The sequence below is a fragment of the Zootoca vivipara genome, chromosome 13 (genome assembly GCF_965207765.1).
Source record: "Zootoca vivipara chromosome 13, rZooViv2.hap1.1, whole genome shotgun sequence".
Lineage (NCBI taxonomy): Eukaryota > Metazoa > Chordata > Lepidosauria > Squamata > Lacertidae > Zootoca > Zootoca vivipara.
Window position 1 is genome coordinate 6,364,992 of NC_142596.1, and position 14,319 is coordinate 6,379,310.

General features: G+C 45.4%; 1 protein-coding gene across 1 annotated transcript in view; it reads right to left on the bottom strand.

Moving 5' to 3' along the window:
* Positions 1-14,319, bottom strand: part of CGNL1 (cingulin like 1) — a 71,223-nt gene that overhangs the window by 14,103 nt on the left and 42,801 nt on the right. The window contains 4 exon segments of the mRNA XM_088657087.1: positions 94-264; positions 1,427-1,579; positions 3,132-3,236; positions 4,500-4,706. Coding sequence (XP_088513213.1) covers positions 94-264; positions 1,427-1,579; positions 3,132-3,236; positions 4,500-4,706 — 636 coding nt within the window.

The following is a 14,319-nucleotide window of genomic DNA, read 5'->3' on the forward strand; positions in this document are numbered from 1 at the left end:
CTCTTTCTCTCTCCCTGCCCGCCCCGCCCCCCAGCAAAAGTCCACATTGTCCCAGAGAATCAGGATGATTCTTCCAGGCTGAGGAGCCATTACCTCCTCTTGCATCTTGAGGGATGCCAGGTGGGCCTTTTCCAGCTCCAGGTTTTTGTCTTTCAGCTGCCTGTGTGTCTCGGAAAGCTCCCGGCGATTCTTCTCCTTGTATTCATCAAGCTGGTTCTGGAGCTCCAGCGTCGATGTTCGTGAAACCTCAATGATTTCTGCCATCTAGCAAAAAAGGAAAGGAAGTGTTAGCAGGAAACAGGAAGCATTCAAAAGATGCCCAAAGCAGGCCCCCATCATCATTCCAACTACAAAATGGCATATCCAAAAGCTTTAGGCTGAACACAGAAGCCCAAAGAGCAAATCCCAGGCTGATGGTTTCTCAGCTTGTGTTGCTCACAAATTACGGTCTAAAGTGAGAGGTGGGTGGGGAACTTCTCTGGTTCTCCAGATGCTGCTGAAGCCCCAACGTCCATCAACCCTGGCAGCCAGCAGGGCCAATGGTCAAGGATGCTGGGAGTTGCAGTCCAAAAGCATCTTGGAGGGCACCAGGCTCCCCACCTCTGCTATAAAGTCTTCGAATAGTGTTTGTAGAAATACGGTGGCTACTTAAACCGTGGGGACTTGGCTTGGCTCTCACCACTGGTGGGTGGGGATGCAAGTGGCAGCTCCAGGAGTGCTGGCTGGCAATGAGAAGGGCGAGTGAGTGGCCCAGGAGAAGGCAATGGTCTCATCTGGCTTCATGAAATGGCTAATAATAATAATTCATTCTATGTTTTTCCAAGATAACTGTTATGGTTACACTGAACACTACCTTCAGCATACAAGCAGAAAAGTGGTTCTAAACATTTTAAAAACAAACCCATAAGTAATTATATCAAGAAAAGGAGCAGCAAAGAAGGGCTGTGGGTTGAAATGAAAAGCTGGGCCGAGGGGGGGGGGGAGAGAGAAGGCAGTCATTCTGACTAATTCATGTTTAATCTATGCTGCCTTTTAAAGAGTTGGCATAGGTGTGTTTCTTTGGCTGTCCATGCTACAGCCAGCCCTCAGGCCGCTGGGTTAAAAAAGAAGAAGCAACAAATGTGTTGTTCTTAAGTCTTGCTGGAAATAAATCACCAGGTTTGCTGACATTTCAGGCCCCAGATGAAGTGCCATCCATTTCCTGCAGTTTTGCCTTTGGGATAGATGGCTGTGTTCCTGCCCCAGCTACAACTCCTGCTCTAAAAGCACCTATTGATCTTCCCTTGGTCCCAAACATTAAGTGCAAAGTTCACATTTCACTTTCATTTGTACCTCTTTCTCTCTTTCTCTCTAACCCTTTTGTACAACTTGGTCTTTTATCTTCTCTCCCCCTGCCCTTGATATTTAATCTCCAGCCAGCTCGTACCTCCTTGTGTAACTTCTCAATAGTCTTGTCCAGTTGCCACCTCTCATTCTCTAATTCACTCTTCATCCTCTTTAACTGATCCTTCTGGTTAGCTTCGTCTTTCAGCTGGTCAGTTAACTGTTGCAGCTCCTGGTTCAGCCGGCTGACGTCCTTCTGCAGCCATGAAAAAAAGCCACTGTGTGAGATGCTCTCTTGAAATTTTTTTATCCCATGCACTTAACATTTTTCCAAGAAATGAGAGCAAATTGGGGGGGGGGGGGAATACCTGCTATAACAAGAAACCTTTTTTAAAAAAATTAGAGAAGGGCACCTCTGATTTAAGTTCCCTGGCGCAGGGACCTGGACTTTTAATGTTGCTCTGTGGGCACAATCAGTATTTTAAAGGTTAAATACAGAGGTTGCATTGTAATTAAAGTACGGCCAGGCACAAATCACGCCCAGAAGCACACCTAGTATTTGACTGTGCTGAGTACCGGGGAAGTGCAAATTCAGTGTGCAAAACGGACAATGGTGGATCAAGGGCGTTTATGTAAATGTGGGTTCATGTGCTGCACCCCCCCCCCAAACCTCACCCTGCTCAATTTGTACAGTTCATATTCTGAATCTGATTGTTTAGGTCCCCCTTCCCCAGAGTTCACACCAAGCAAATGAGACTCCTCAGCAGCACAAGTAAAGACACTCTTATGTCTTTAAAAAGGTAAAGGTACCCCTGACCATTAGGTCCAGTCGTGGACGACTCTGGGGTTGTGGTGCTCATCTCGCTTTACTGGCCGAGGGAGCTGGTGCACAGCTTCCAGGTCATGTGGCCAGCATGACTAAACCGCTTCTGGCCAACCAGAGCAGCACACGGAAATGCCGTTTACCTTCCTGCCAGAGTGGTACCTATTTATCTACTTGCACTTTGACGTGCTTTCGAACTGCTAGGTGGGCAGGAGCTGGGACCGAACAACAGGAGCTCACCCCGTTGTGGGGATTTGAACCGCCGACCTTCTCAGTTCTTACAGCTGAAAAGTTTCACACCAGTATTTAAATAGGAGAAGAGGGTGCAAAGAGTAGCACGATCCTTGAATCCTCCTGAAGACAAAGAGCCTAGCAGGTAATGCAGCACTTAACCAGAATACAATATGATATTAAAGGCTACCACTGTGTTTCTGTGTGTGTGTTTTTTTAAACTAAATCTGCCAGCCATGCTCCATTCCAAAGCACTCCTGCAGCCCCGTGAATCCATCTTTCACAGGTCATTTAACTTCACCATTTGTTTACAAATCCTTGAAAAACAACCGACACAAGCTTAGATCAGACAGAGATGGATGCTGCATGGCAAAAGCATTATGTGCTGGAGAATAAAAACTGCATGTCCTGCCTGTAGCCCAGACTACCAATGAGATAAAGTTGGAGCAGTGGCAGCAACAGATCTAGCCCGTTTCAAAGTCCCCTGAACTAGCAGGTCTCGGCAGCTGTTCTGTTGATCTGCTGCTCAACCGTTCTATGAGAAGCATGCCAGCTTTGTGGGAAGGGTTACAAACTTAGAAAGCAAAATAAGATGCTGAAGTTCAACAACAGTGGCAGGAAAGCAATCCTGCTGGTGAAATCACTAGTGACACCAGTAAAGGCCAGAGGACATGGAAGCCCAAAGACTCTGCAGGGAGGGCAAAAGGGGATGGAGCAGGCCTGATGCGAGCCTGAGGGCCAGATTTTCCTTTACCTGTGCATCCTCCAGCTGGGCTTCCAAAGAGGTTTTGGCCAGTGCCAGTCCCTGCCTTTCCTCTACCAAACGTGCCAGGGCCTCTTCCAAGCGCTGCTTCTCTTTCTGCCATAAAAGACAAGGTTATCTTTGAAAAAACTGAGGAAGCATTCTCCCCATTGTGTCTCTCCCAAGGATACAACATTTCAAACCTCTGCCCATTTTGGAACTCCAAAACTTCTGCTCCCGTACAAGTCCACATATTCACCTAGTTTGGCTCTCTTTCTTGTGGCACCAATTCTGCTTTTTTTTTTTTACCCAACTCCTCAAACCAAGTGAAGGCAGCCCTGTTTAGGGAAGCTTTTAATGTTTGATGCACTCTTGTATTTTAATATTTTGTTGGAAGTCGCCCAGAGTGGTACCTCTACTTACGAATAACTCTACTTACGAATGTTTCTACTTACGAACAGAGCTCCGTCCGCCATCTTGGATGCAGTTTAGATAGGATTTTTTCTACTTACGAATTTTTAGATAGGGTTGCTTCGACTTACGAATTTTTTCTCCCAATGCATTCCTATGGGATTCGACTTACAATTTTTTTTTACATACAAATGTGTGTTCGGAATGCATTAAATTCATAAGTAGAGGTACCACTGTATTATTATTATTATTATTATTATTATTATTATTATTATTATTATTGAGTGGGCTTAGGGCCTCACCACCCTCCCTGCATGCCCCATGAGGGCCAAGGGATTGCTCTCTGAACTCTGCTACTGCACACAGAGCTGCCTGATGCCAAGTCACGTCATTGGTCCATCCAGCTTAGTACTGTTTACATGTACTCTCTCCCCCCAGCAGAGGCTCTCCAGGGTCTCAGGCCCACCTGGAGATGTCAGCAGAGATCGAGCCAAGGGTCATCTGCATGCAGAACTACAGCCCTTCCCCATTTATCTTACTAACATCCTTTGAAACCCTCCCTTGACACCCCCTGCCCCAGCCGAAGTCAAGTGGGAGGGCGGGGTTAAAGGCACCACATATTTGGAATATTTCCTATGAGAAGCTTTCGTGGAGTCAGTGGTGAGATCATCTGAGTGATGGGCAGATTTTTTCATTTGCCCAGGCAGCCCAACATGATGACTAGGTAGTTTTTAGTGTTTTTAGTGGGGTTTAGATAATAAAAAATATACGATTAATAAAGCAACTAATAAAAAGGAGTAAAAAAACTAACATCAGGTAAGGAGGGGTGGGAAGTCAAGAAGAAACTTTGGATGTTAAAAAATAATTGTATAAAAAAATGATAAATGCTTTGAAACGTTTTTGGAGACTTAATAAATAGGATATAAAAAAACCACACATGCTGGCTGTGGGTTGTGCATCAATGCTCACCTCATAGCTCTTTATTATTTCCTCCCTTTTCCCTTCTTCTCCTCTCATGCTTTCCAGCTCCTGCTGGAGTTCTTTGCTTTGCTTTTCCAGCTCTGCAAGGACTCCTTCCAACTCCTGGCTCTGCTCTGCCATCTTGGCCACTTGAACTTCCGCCATCCTCTGCATCTTTTCGGCCGCAGCCTTGGCACTGGACAGGGAGCCCATTTTCTAGGAACACAACACAAGACATGGGTCAGAAGACAGCAGCTCTGAGAAGACAGACCGCATGATTTTGGTCTGGGCTGTACAATTAGACAGTTGCTGCTAGGTGCACCCTACACACACACACACGGTGCATAGCATGTGCCTCCAATCGGAAAGTCACACTGGCCTGTATCTGAAGAGATGGGCAACATTGGCCTGCAGCTCTCTTGAACCTCAAAGCATGTGGCTTCATGTCCAGCTGCCTTTACTTCACAGGCTTGTAAATAGAGACTGAGGGGGCAGAATGGCTCTAGATTTAAAGTGGCAGAAGCCAAAGTCCTGCTTTCTGATGAATTGAGATGATCTGACCAATTTGCTCAAAAAAGAGGCAACTTTACTATCAAACCTTTATTAGGCATTTTACAAATAGAATCTCAAGAAAAAGAATCACATACAAAAGTATTTAAAATGCATACAAAGAGAGGCAACAGTAAACTGCATATACTAATTGTATGTATGTGTGTGTGTGTGTGTGTGTGTGTGTGTGTGTGTGTGTATAAAATCTGAGATTTCTTCCTATTAAACTACTCCTTGAGACACTGCTGCCAAAAATCAGCTGCTCCTGCAGTCACCTTATGATCAATGTCAGACAGGCAGAACCCAACATTTCCACCATGCTGCGGTGTCAGAGCACCCAGAAGGGGGGACAACACACGTTCACGCAGCATGCTGTGGAGTGGACAATGAAAGAGAATATGCTCTACACTATCCGGCACATTCAGAGAACATCTACAGTATCTCTTGTCTCTGGGAGTGTTCCGATATCTACCCCTGGCAAATGCAGAGGGAAATACATTCAGTCGGGCTAGCATAAATGCCCTACGTTGGGCTGGGATTATTAGCTTTGTAATATAGTTGACCCTATTATCTAAGATATTTAAATCATAGAACATGGGGGAAAGAGGCAACTTAAGCATTTGCAATTGGGGAGGAAAGGATATGCTGGGTCATTACAAAGTAGAAATCAGGAAGCTGCTGAACCCTCTCAGCAGGTTGCTGGCAGAGGCTCCATCTGTCTGATGTTTTTGCTTAACACGCGGGCTTGGAGTTAGCAGATGGCCAAGGAGGGTGTCCTGAGCCTTTAAATGCAATTCCATCATAACAAACACTGTTCTAGAAGATCCTCCACCAGCAGATCGGCATCAGCAGAAACTCCAACTAAGCAGATATAAACCAGGAGAGTCCATTCTTCCCCCCTGGGATTCATCATTTGAACCATCTGCCATGGAGGAGGAAGAGACCACTACATGACAATATCTGAGAGAAGCAGCATCAAAGCAGGAATGATGTGAACAGGGAGAGGCAGTGAAGGAAGTGGCTTTGGGGCTCACACAGTCTGTCTTCTCAATATATGGTTTCTCTTTTCAACTCTGGTTTGCTGCAAGTCTACCAGGAAGAATATACCAGAGGACAACAGCTTTGGACATCACTGGATCCCATTGTGTGGAAAGGCAGGACTGAACTCAATTGGCAGCACTAAAACAGCTTCCCTGGGCATTCTCTCTAACCAAAAACACACAATGGGCACTGGGATTGGAGCTGGGGCTGAAGAACTGGAATTAATTGACAAATAGGGTGGCACACCATGGAACGGCCTCCCCTGCGAGGTTGTGGGCTTCCTTGGTTTTTTAGAGACTGGATGGCCACCTGTCATGGATTCTTTAGCTGAGATTCCTGCATCGCAGGGGGTTAGACTAGATGACCCTTGGGGTCCCTTCCAACTCTACGATTTTATGATTTTCTCTCAGGTTAGAATGGACTCTGGATTCTTGCCAGCATCTGATGCAAGGGCCTGTTCCCACTGGCTTGGCTAGCACCACTGGCCATTTGACTCCTCTCTTCCTAGAACTGTTCCCATTGGCAGCCTGCCAGTCCATCATCTAATACTTTGTAAGAGTTGCTCCACAGATTTGCCTATTTTGCTTTTCTCCTCCTCATTCCTTTTCCCCACTGTAACGTGCCTATCAGATTGAATGTCATTTTTTTAAATTGCATGATTTGTTAGAAAGGCTATAGCTAGCAGATAACTAGCAAGATAGACAGAAAGATCAGGCAGGTCTGCCTCTGCTATGGCTGCACAGGTTTGTTCCAAGTTCTCACGAAGGAGAGCAGAGAGTTTTCCGCTCATTAGCAAACACTCTAGAGAGGGGAGGGGCCTGCCTTTCCTTTGGCCTCACGCTGAAAGGGACCTGCTGAGCCACAGAGCTCAGTGAATGCAATGCTGAGGTCTCTCTTCTTTCATAACCCTCCAAGTGCTGGTCGCACCCACGTTTAGGGACAACTCTAGTGCAATTTCCTGGCACACAGGCTCTTGTCATGCAGGCAGCATGGCTTTGCAGCTCCCATGTGGTAGTGGGAGAGAGAGAGAAACGGGAGGAAAGAAATATCTCTCAGAGGGGCTTTCACAAGGTTCTTTGGACGTGCCTTCTGCCATGCGGCTCCGTACAAAGATGCCGGAGGCAGTTTTCTAGCCGGTCTACAGAGAAGGCAAAGGCCACTGGGAGAAGTTGGCACAGAGCTGGTATTGGAAGCACCAGTCTTTCCAAACTCTGTCTTACTTTCTATGGAGCATTTTAAATTGGATTAATTGAAACGGTGCAGAGAAGGTGTGTGTGTGTGTGTGTGTGTGTGTGAGAGAGAGAGAGAGAGAGAGAGAGAGAGAGAGAGAGAGAGAGAGAGAGAGCTCCATCCCCAACGTCCTTTGCACAAAACTGAACCCTTTTGAATGGGGAATGACTTTGGGCTGCTGCCTGCTCTCCCTAATGTTTATCAGCTCCTCGATGCCAATTCATCTGCCCCTTTCTGCTCCCCTGAGCACTTCTAGCACAGCTCACCAGTAAAGAGCCATGCTATGAGAACAGATTCCAAGGATTTTGCCCCCCCCCCAATGTTTTTTAGAATCACGAGGCTGGTAGGAAGGGGGAGAAGGGGGTGTACGAGTAAAAGCTGTTCAAGGCTACCCAAAGCTGTGTGACTGGCACTTAGTCACCAACCGCCACAGGTCTCCAACGACCTTGGCAGCTATGCAAAGGTCACACTTTCGCTCAAATGAGCTGCCCTTTAACCAGTTCTCCCATGCATTGCGGTACAAAATGTTTTTAAGAGGGATTTGTCCCACTGCCACCATCCTGTCATCCTCAGACCAAAATACTGCTAAAGGAATCCCATTATGCACATGAAAGTGAAAGTTGAGGGAGATTATGTTGTTCATAGCTCAAGACTGAATGGCAGGGATGTGGGTATGTAATATTTTAAATTAATACTTTGCAGCTGTGCATTGACTAACTCCTCGCCGATCACACTCAATATCTGCTGCTTATTTATAGGGTTTAAAACAAGAAATCATAGAATCATAGAATCGTAGAGTTGGAAGAGACCACAAGGGTCATCCAGTCCAACCCCCTGCCGAGCAGGAAACACCATCAAAGCATTCTTGACATATGCCTGTCAAGCCTCTGCTTAAAGACCTCCAAAGAAGGAGACTCCACCACACTCCTTGGTAGCAAATTCTACTGCCGAACAGCTCTTACTGTCAGGAAGTTCTTTCTAATGTTTAGGTGGAATCTTCTTTCTTGTAGTTTGAATCCATTACTCCGTGTCCGCTTCTCTGGAGCAGCAGAAAACAACCTTTCTTCCTCCTCTATATGACATCCTTTTATATATTTGAACATGGCTATCATATCACCCCTTAACCTTCTCTTCTCCAGGCTAAACATACCCAGCTCCCTAAGCCGTTCCTCATAAGGCATCGTTTCCAGGCCTTTGACCATTTTCGTTGCCCTCTTCTGGACACGTTCCAGCCATAGAGATGATCTAGTCCTCACTTCAACCAATATCTCTACCCAAGCTTTCCATTTAATAAAAGAAGCTAACTGTACAAACAAAAAAAGGGGAATATGAGGGAAATATGGGGCAAGGAGGGAAATACAGCGCAGCAGAGTCCTGTGCTAAAAACCAGAAGAGGTCATAGCAGAATACAGAATCATTGTTAAAAGGGCACCTCCCTCAAACAGTCTTCCTTGCAGCAGCCTCAAGGGAGCAGGACCCACAGGACCTCAGGTGGTGGTAGAGAGGGAAGGAAGGGCCATTGAAGAGTCCAGGTAGAAAATTTGGAACCAATAAAGATGCTACAGAACTGGAGGAATATCTTGCTGCAGTTAATACTCTGGCAGCTGCCATTTCAGTCGTATGTTTCACACTAGACAGATAAGATACCTCCTGCTCTATATATCAAAGGACTGCAGGATTTTATAATTTCCTTTTTTAAAAAAAAGACAATTTATTAAATTTTCCAATTAAACACATCTAAACAAAAACAAAACATTCAACCACAAACACAGCAACACATAATAGACACAAAATTTCCTTTTCTTAACATCTAATCGATTATTACAATTTACTTTCCTCTGCCGAGCTTTGACTTCCCTCCTTCCCCCCATTCGGTTTTCTTATCAAATCTTATCTCACAGTTCCTTTCTTCCTTCTACTTAAAGTCGATTCGTAGGATTTATTTCAATCCTGCAAGTGTCTTTAAACTTCTGCAGTTCTTCTCCATATAGTCCACAAATTTACTCCAATCCTTTTGGAACCTTGACTCTCCCTGGTTTCGGATCCTGCTAGTCAGTCTTGCTAGTTCCGCATAGTCCATCATTTTCGTCTGCCACTCTTCAATCGTCGGTAAGGATTTTATAATTTCCAAATGCACCACCTATTTCAGTACTGTACTTGGACTCTCTTTGAAAGATCTGGTCAGTGTATATGGAAACCGCCTCCTAAGGATCCCAACAGCCTCAGTCTGGCCTGTGCACCTGCCTCATCTCCCACGGCTGGAAGAAATGTGGGCTGAACGAGGTAACTGCTAGGTGGATTTGTAGCTGGTTGATTGAGTACTCATTGATGGTTCCTCGTCATCCTGGGGGGAAAGTGACACAGGGTTCTGTCCTGGGCCCGTTGTAGTTCAACGTCTTTATAAAAATGGGCTGACATAAAGGAGTTCCTAAGAAGGATAGAGTTTGCAGCTGCAACTCTGTGTCAACGACGTAACTCTTGTACTCCTTCGATGCCCATTTTATAACGATCTTAGAAACAATTACATCCACCCATTGTTAAGATTGCAGGAGGGACGTCTCTTGCAAAGACTTGATTTTTGTTGTCTGAGTAAGGTAAAGGGTAAAGGGACCCCTGACCATTAGGTCCAGTCGTGACCGACTCTGGGGTTGCGCGCTCATCTCACATTATTGGCCGAGGGAGCCGGCGTATAGCTTCCAGGTCATGTGGCCAGCATGACAAAGCCACTTCTGGCGAACCAGAGCAGCGCACGGAAACTATTTATCTACTTGCACTTTGAGGTGCTTTCGAACTGCTAGGTTGGCAGGAGCTGGGACCGAGCAACGGGAGCTCACCCCGTCACAGGGATTCGAACCGCTGACCTTCTGATCAGCAAGCCCTAGGCTCTGTGGTTTAACCCACAGCGCCACTTTTTTTTGCCAAGGCTTTACAAATTCAAGTAATAAAATTTAAATGAGGAATAGAACATCATTTATCCTCTAAAAGGCCAGGGAGTAGAAATGTAAGCCACTATAAGCAGCAGTATTCTTGTTGTTATTATTTTTAGGTGTGTCATGTAAACACAATAAACTGAACTGAACGTCTTTATGACTTGGATGAAGCGATTGAGGGGATGCTCATCAAATCTGCAGATGACACCAAACTGGGAGCGTGCCCCGGGATGCGAGTGGAAGTTGCGTGCCGGCAGCACGGCAGCAGCAGGAAGCGCCATTAGCGAAAGCCCGTCTCATGTTACGAGCGGTTTTGGGTTGAGAACGGACCTCCGGAACGAATTAAGTTCGTAACCGGAGGTACCACTGTAGAAGTAACTCCAGAAGTAACTCTATTAAATATCTTCCAGGACAACAATGCAAACGTACACGACAAGGAACTCATAAGTCACTTACTCTCAGCAGCTAGAAACATCGTAAGTAGACCCTGGAAAGACCTATCGGGAGCAAACATAGACCACTGGAACCAAAATGTATGGGAAACCGCCCTACTAGAGAATTTAGCCAACATACTTAAACTAGCACGGGGACAAGCACAGGAAGACGCCTTCATCCCAGTGTGGTTCCCCTTCATCACCATAGCACAAGAAGACAATGACCTACCCCCCCACAACAACATACAAACCAATACGGCTAACCTGACCAAACAACACATATAAACAAGCCACACTGCAACCAACTGAGCGCAACCAAAGAAACTCTAGACCCTCCAACCCCTCACAATGCCAATAAAGATAAATATATAAACACTGTATATAAATATTGGACCTACCCATCTCTTCCCCCAACCATAAGATGTCTATGACATTAGTGTCTCATACTGAACATTAACGAACTGTGAAAAAGACTCTATGAATCTAAAGTGGAGATGCTATATGTACTTTCCCTTGTCTATTTGTCAATTTTATAAAACAATAACATCTTCAATAAAAATTAATGAAAAAAAGAAATAGCATGATTTTTTGAAACAAAAGCAGATGACACTTTAAAAGAGAGACTGTCATATTTAATGGTCCTGAAAGCCTCAAAATCTGCTGCTACTAATCCCAAATCTAGGCTAAGAAAAGCTTCAGGGGGCGGGAGCATCTCTGATTTGTGGTGTGGCCAGATCCTGGGGGTCTCACTTGAACGATGTTCCATACCTGAGAAACAGATAGCTTCTGGATCTGCCCAAAGGCACTGTTCTTTCCTAACAACTTGGGTTACGTATAACAAGAATTGCGCATGGGGGAAGCACTGTGTAAGGAACACCATATCTTCTCCCTACTTCCCCCTGCTCTGCACAAACACTACTCACAGATACACAGCCTTGGGATACAGCAGCAGCCAGGTTAAGCCAGGTTAACAACACCGATTTGTTCAAGATGCCCCCCCCCACACACTGCCCTCCTTCATTTGTGATTCACAGTGGCTCTCCCAAGGGTTAAAATGCGATTACTTGATTTAACACAAAGCAGAGAATATAAGCCACAGAACCGGCTGTGCAAGATTCCTGCAGGCAAAGGCCAGAATCACCTGCTCACTTATCCAGATATGCTGAGAATATCTCAAGAACTTAGGAGGAGAAAAACACTTAAAAGGGAGCCTTCAGTGGCCAGCCTGCCTGGCCTTGAACCTGAGCTTTTCACTTCTGAGACTAATTCATTGCATCACTCACTGTGTGCCAAGAAGGCATGGGAGAGGGGCATGTGGCCTGGCTGGTTTGCCACAACAAGAGCAGGGCACTGCACTGGTTTGAAGGGTGGGTTTCTTTTAACACAGACAACTGCAAGTGGCAATTTTGTTAGGCTTGGTTGCAAAGGGCTAAATGCAGCAAGTATTTCTTAGGAAGGCACCTGGGACGACACAACCTCCCACCCCAGGAGCTGATGCCAATCTGTACAGAAGTTAGCCAGCAATACACTGAGAAGGAGAAGACGGGGAGGTGGGAAACCCCCCCATGCCAAATGCTGGCTCAGCCAAACTTGTCAGGTTGCCTGTGGCAAATTGCTGCCTTTTCACCCCCCCAGTGTCATTGGTGCCACTAGAGGGCAGAGGCTTTGGGCACATGCAGCAGGAAGGCTCCGAGCACCACAGAGTCGACTGGCTTGCCACATTGAGACGTCAGCCAAGCACGACACATTGTCCTCTAAAGAGAGAACCCCTCATAAGACCAGGCCTATTAATCCTTTAATTACTTAATTCAGCTGTTATTTTTAAGTAACAATGTTGTCTTGCTTCCATTTTTATATTTTGCTACTGTTTTAATCCTTCTGCTAGAAATATTTTAACAAAATACATAAACATAAAATCTAGTTGCAGGTAGGCAGCCGTGTTGGTCTGAGTCGAAACAAAATAAAAAAATTCCTTCAGTAGCACCTTAAAGACCAACTAAGTTTTTATTTTGGTATGAGCTTTCGTGTGCATGCACACTTCTTCAGATATCTGAAGAAGTGTGCATGCACACGAAAGCTCATACCAAAATAAAAACTTAGTTGGTCTTTAAGGTGCTACTGAAGGAATAAACATAAAATGTACATGAGAAGCACACAGGGCAGAACTAGGCATTTCTGTCCACCTGAGCCTATAGTCAAAGCCAGCTTCCCAGCATCTCCCCACCCCCCACACCCCATTCCAGGTCCACTATATAAAAGGTACCATGGATGGTGCAACTGCAGAATCAGGCCACAAGACTCCCTAGTGGAGGGCAATTTTTGCAGGGGCACCAATTCTGCAGTGCAGCCTAAAAGGCAGACGCTGCTCCAATGGGCTAGCACAGCAACTAGAAAGCTATCTACTTTGGTGACCAAAACGGATCCAAGTCTCTCCAATACAAATTCTTCCTCTCCTGCTTCCAAAATGCCACTTTCCAATGTGTCAGAAGCACAACCCTAGCTGCAACTGCACCCTCCACCTCAAGTGCACAAATCAATCTGGGCAGATCTGCAACATGGCTCAAAAATTGACTCCCTTGGGAGGTTATGGACTCTCTTTCCTTGGAGGTTTTTAAGCATAGGTTGGATGGCCATCTGTCATGGATGTATAGTTGAGATTCCTGCATTGCAGGGGGCTGAACTAGATGACCCTTGGGGTCCCTTCCAACTCTGTAATTTTCTATGGTTCTGTTGCTAAAGTACAGCTAAGTCCTGGCAGCTCAGGGGGCGCCATTTAACTACACAGCTAAGTGTGACCCACAATATTCCCTTCATGTCAGAAGGAAGCCAAGTTTAAAGCAGATTTTCAGTTTCTGGTCATCTTGGATGGGCCCAAAAGTTTCTCTGCAATCCTGCTGATGAATTTACAGAAAAGACTTAGTGCTGAATGTGGAATAAGCTGGTTATCTTAACTGGATATAAGAATATCACCGTCTGGACAGTTTAGAAACAAGCATATTGTGGGTTGGGAAAACAACCCCTGCCCCACAGGTCAAGCCAGCAGTCTGGCCATACAACAGCAGTTTAGAGAGTTTGCAGTGGGGCAAAAAACTGCATCAACAAATGAAGGAAAATAAGGCTGGATTTTGTTTGTTTTGCTTTAACTTTATAGTTAACTTTATTTGCTTTATAGTACCGTAAATAAAATTTCCTCCTTTGGGTCAAAGGATAACTGGATACAATGCTGGAGGAGACCCAGTGACTTATCTTCCAACACCTCAGTTGTGACCCACCTAAGTTATAGGCCAACTCCCTTCCAGGGATACAGTGATCCAGGAGAACGGATCTGAATTCTGACTCTCAGTACCTAGACTCTCAAAATCCTAGAAGGAATTGGGTGCGTACATCGCCTGAGAGATTATTGTATACTTAGCCTAATTATCAAAAGGCATGCTAATAACAGACAGTGGGGGCTGGATTAACCCATTTTGCCTTGGTAGTTTATCACTCAGAATTAGGGTTTAGTTGAAAGGTAGATCACTGGACTTGCATCCTTCTGAAGGCTTCTAATCTAACATCTAAACTTAATTTTGAACTCTAAATTGAAGGCTTCTCCATTTGGGATGCCATTAAAAGCTGAAAACTGGGAGACAGGCAAGTCTGACT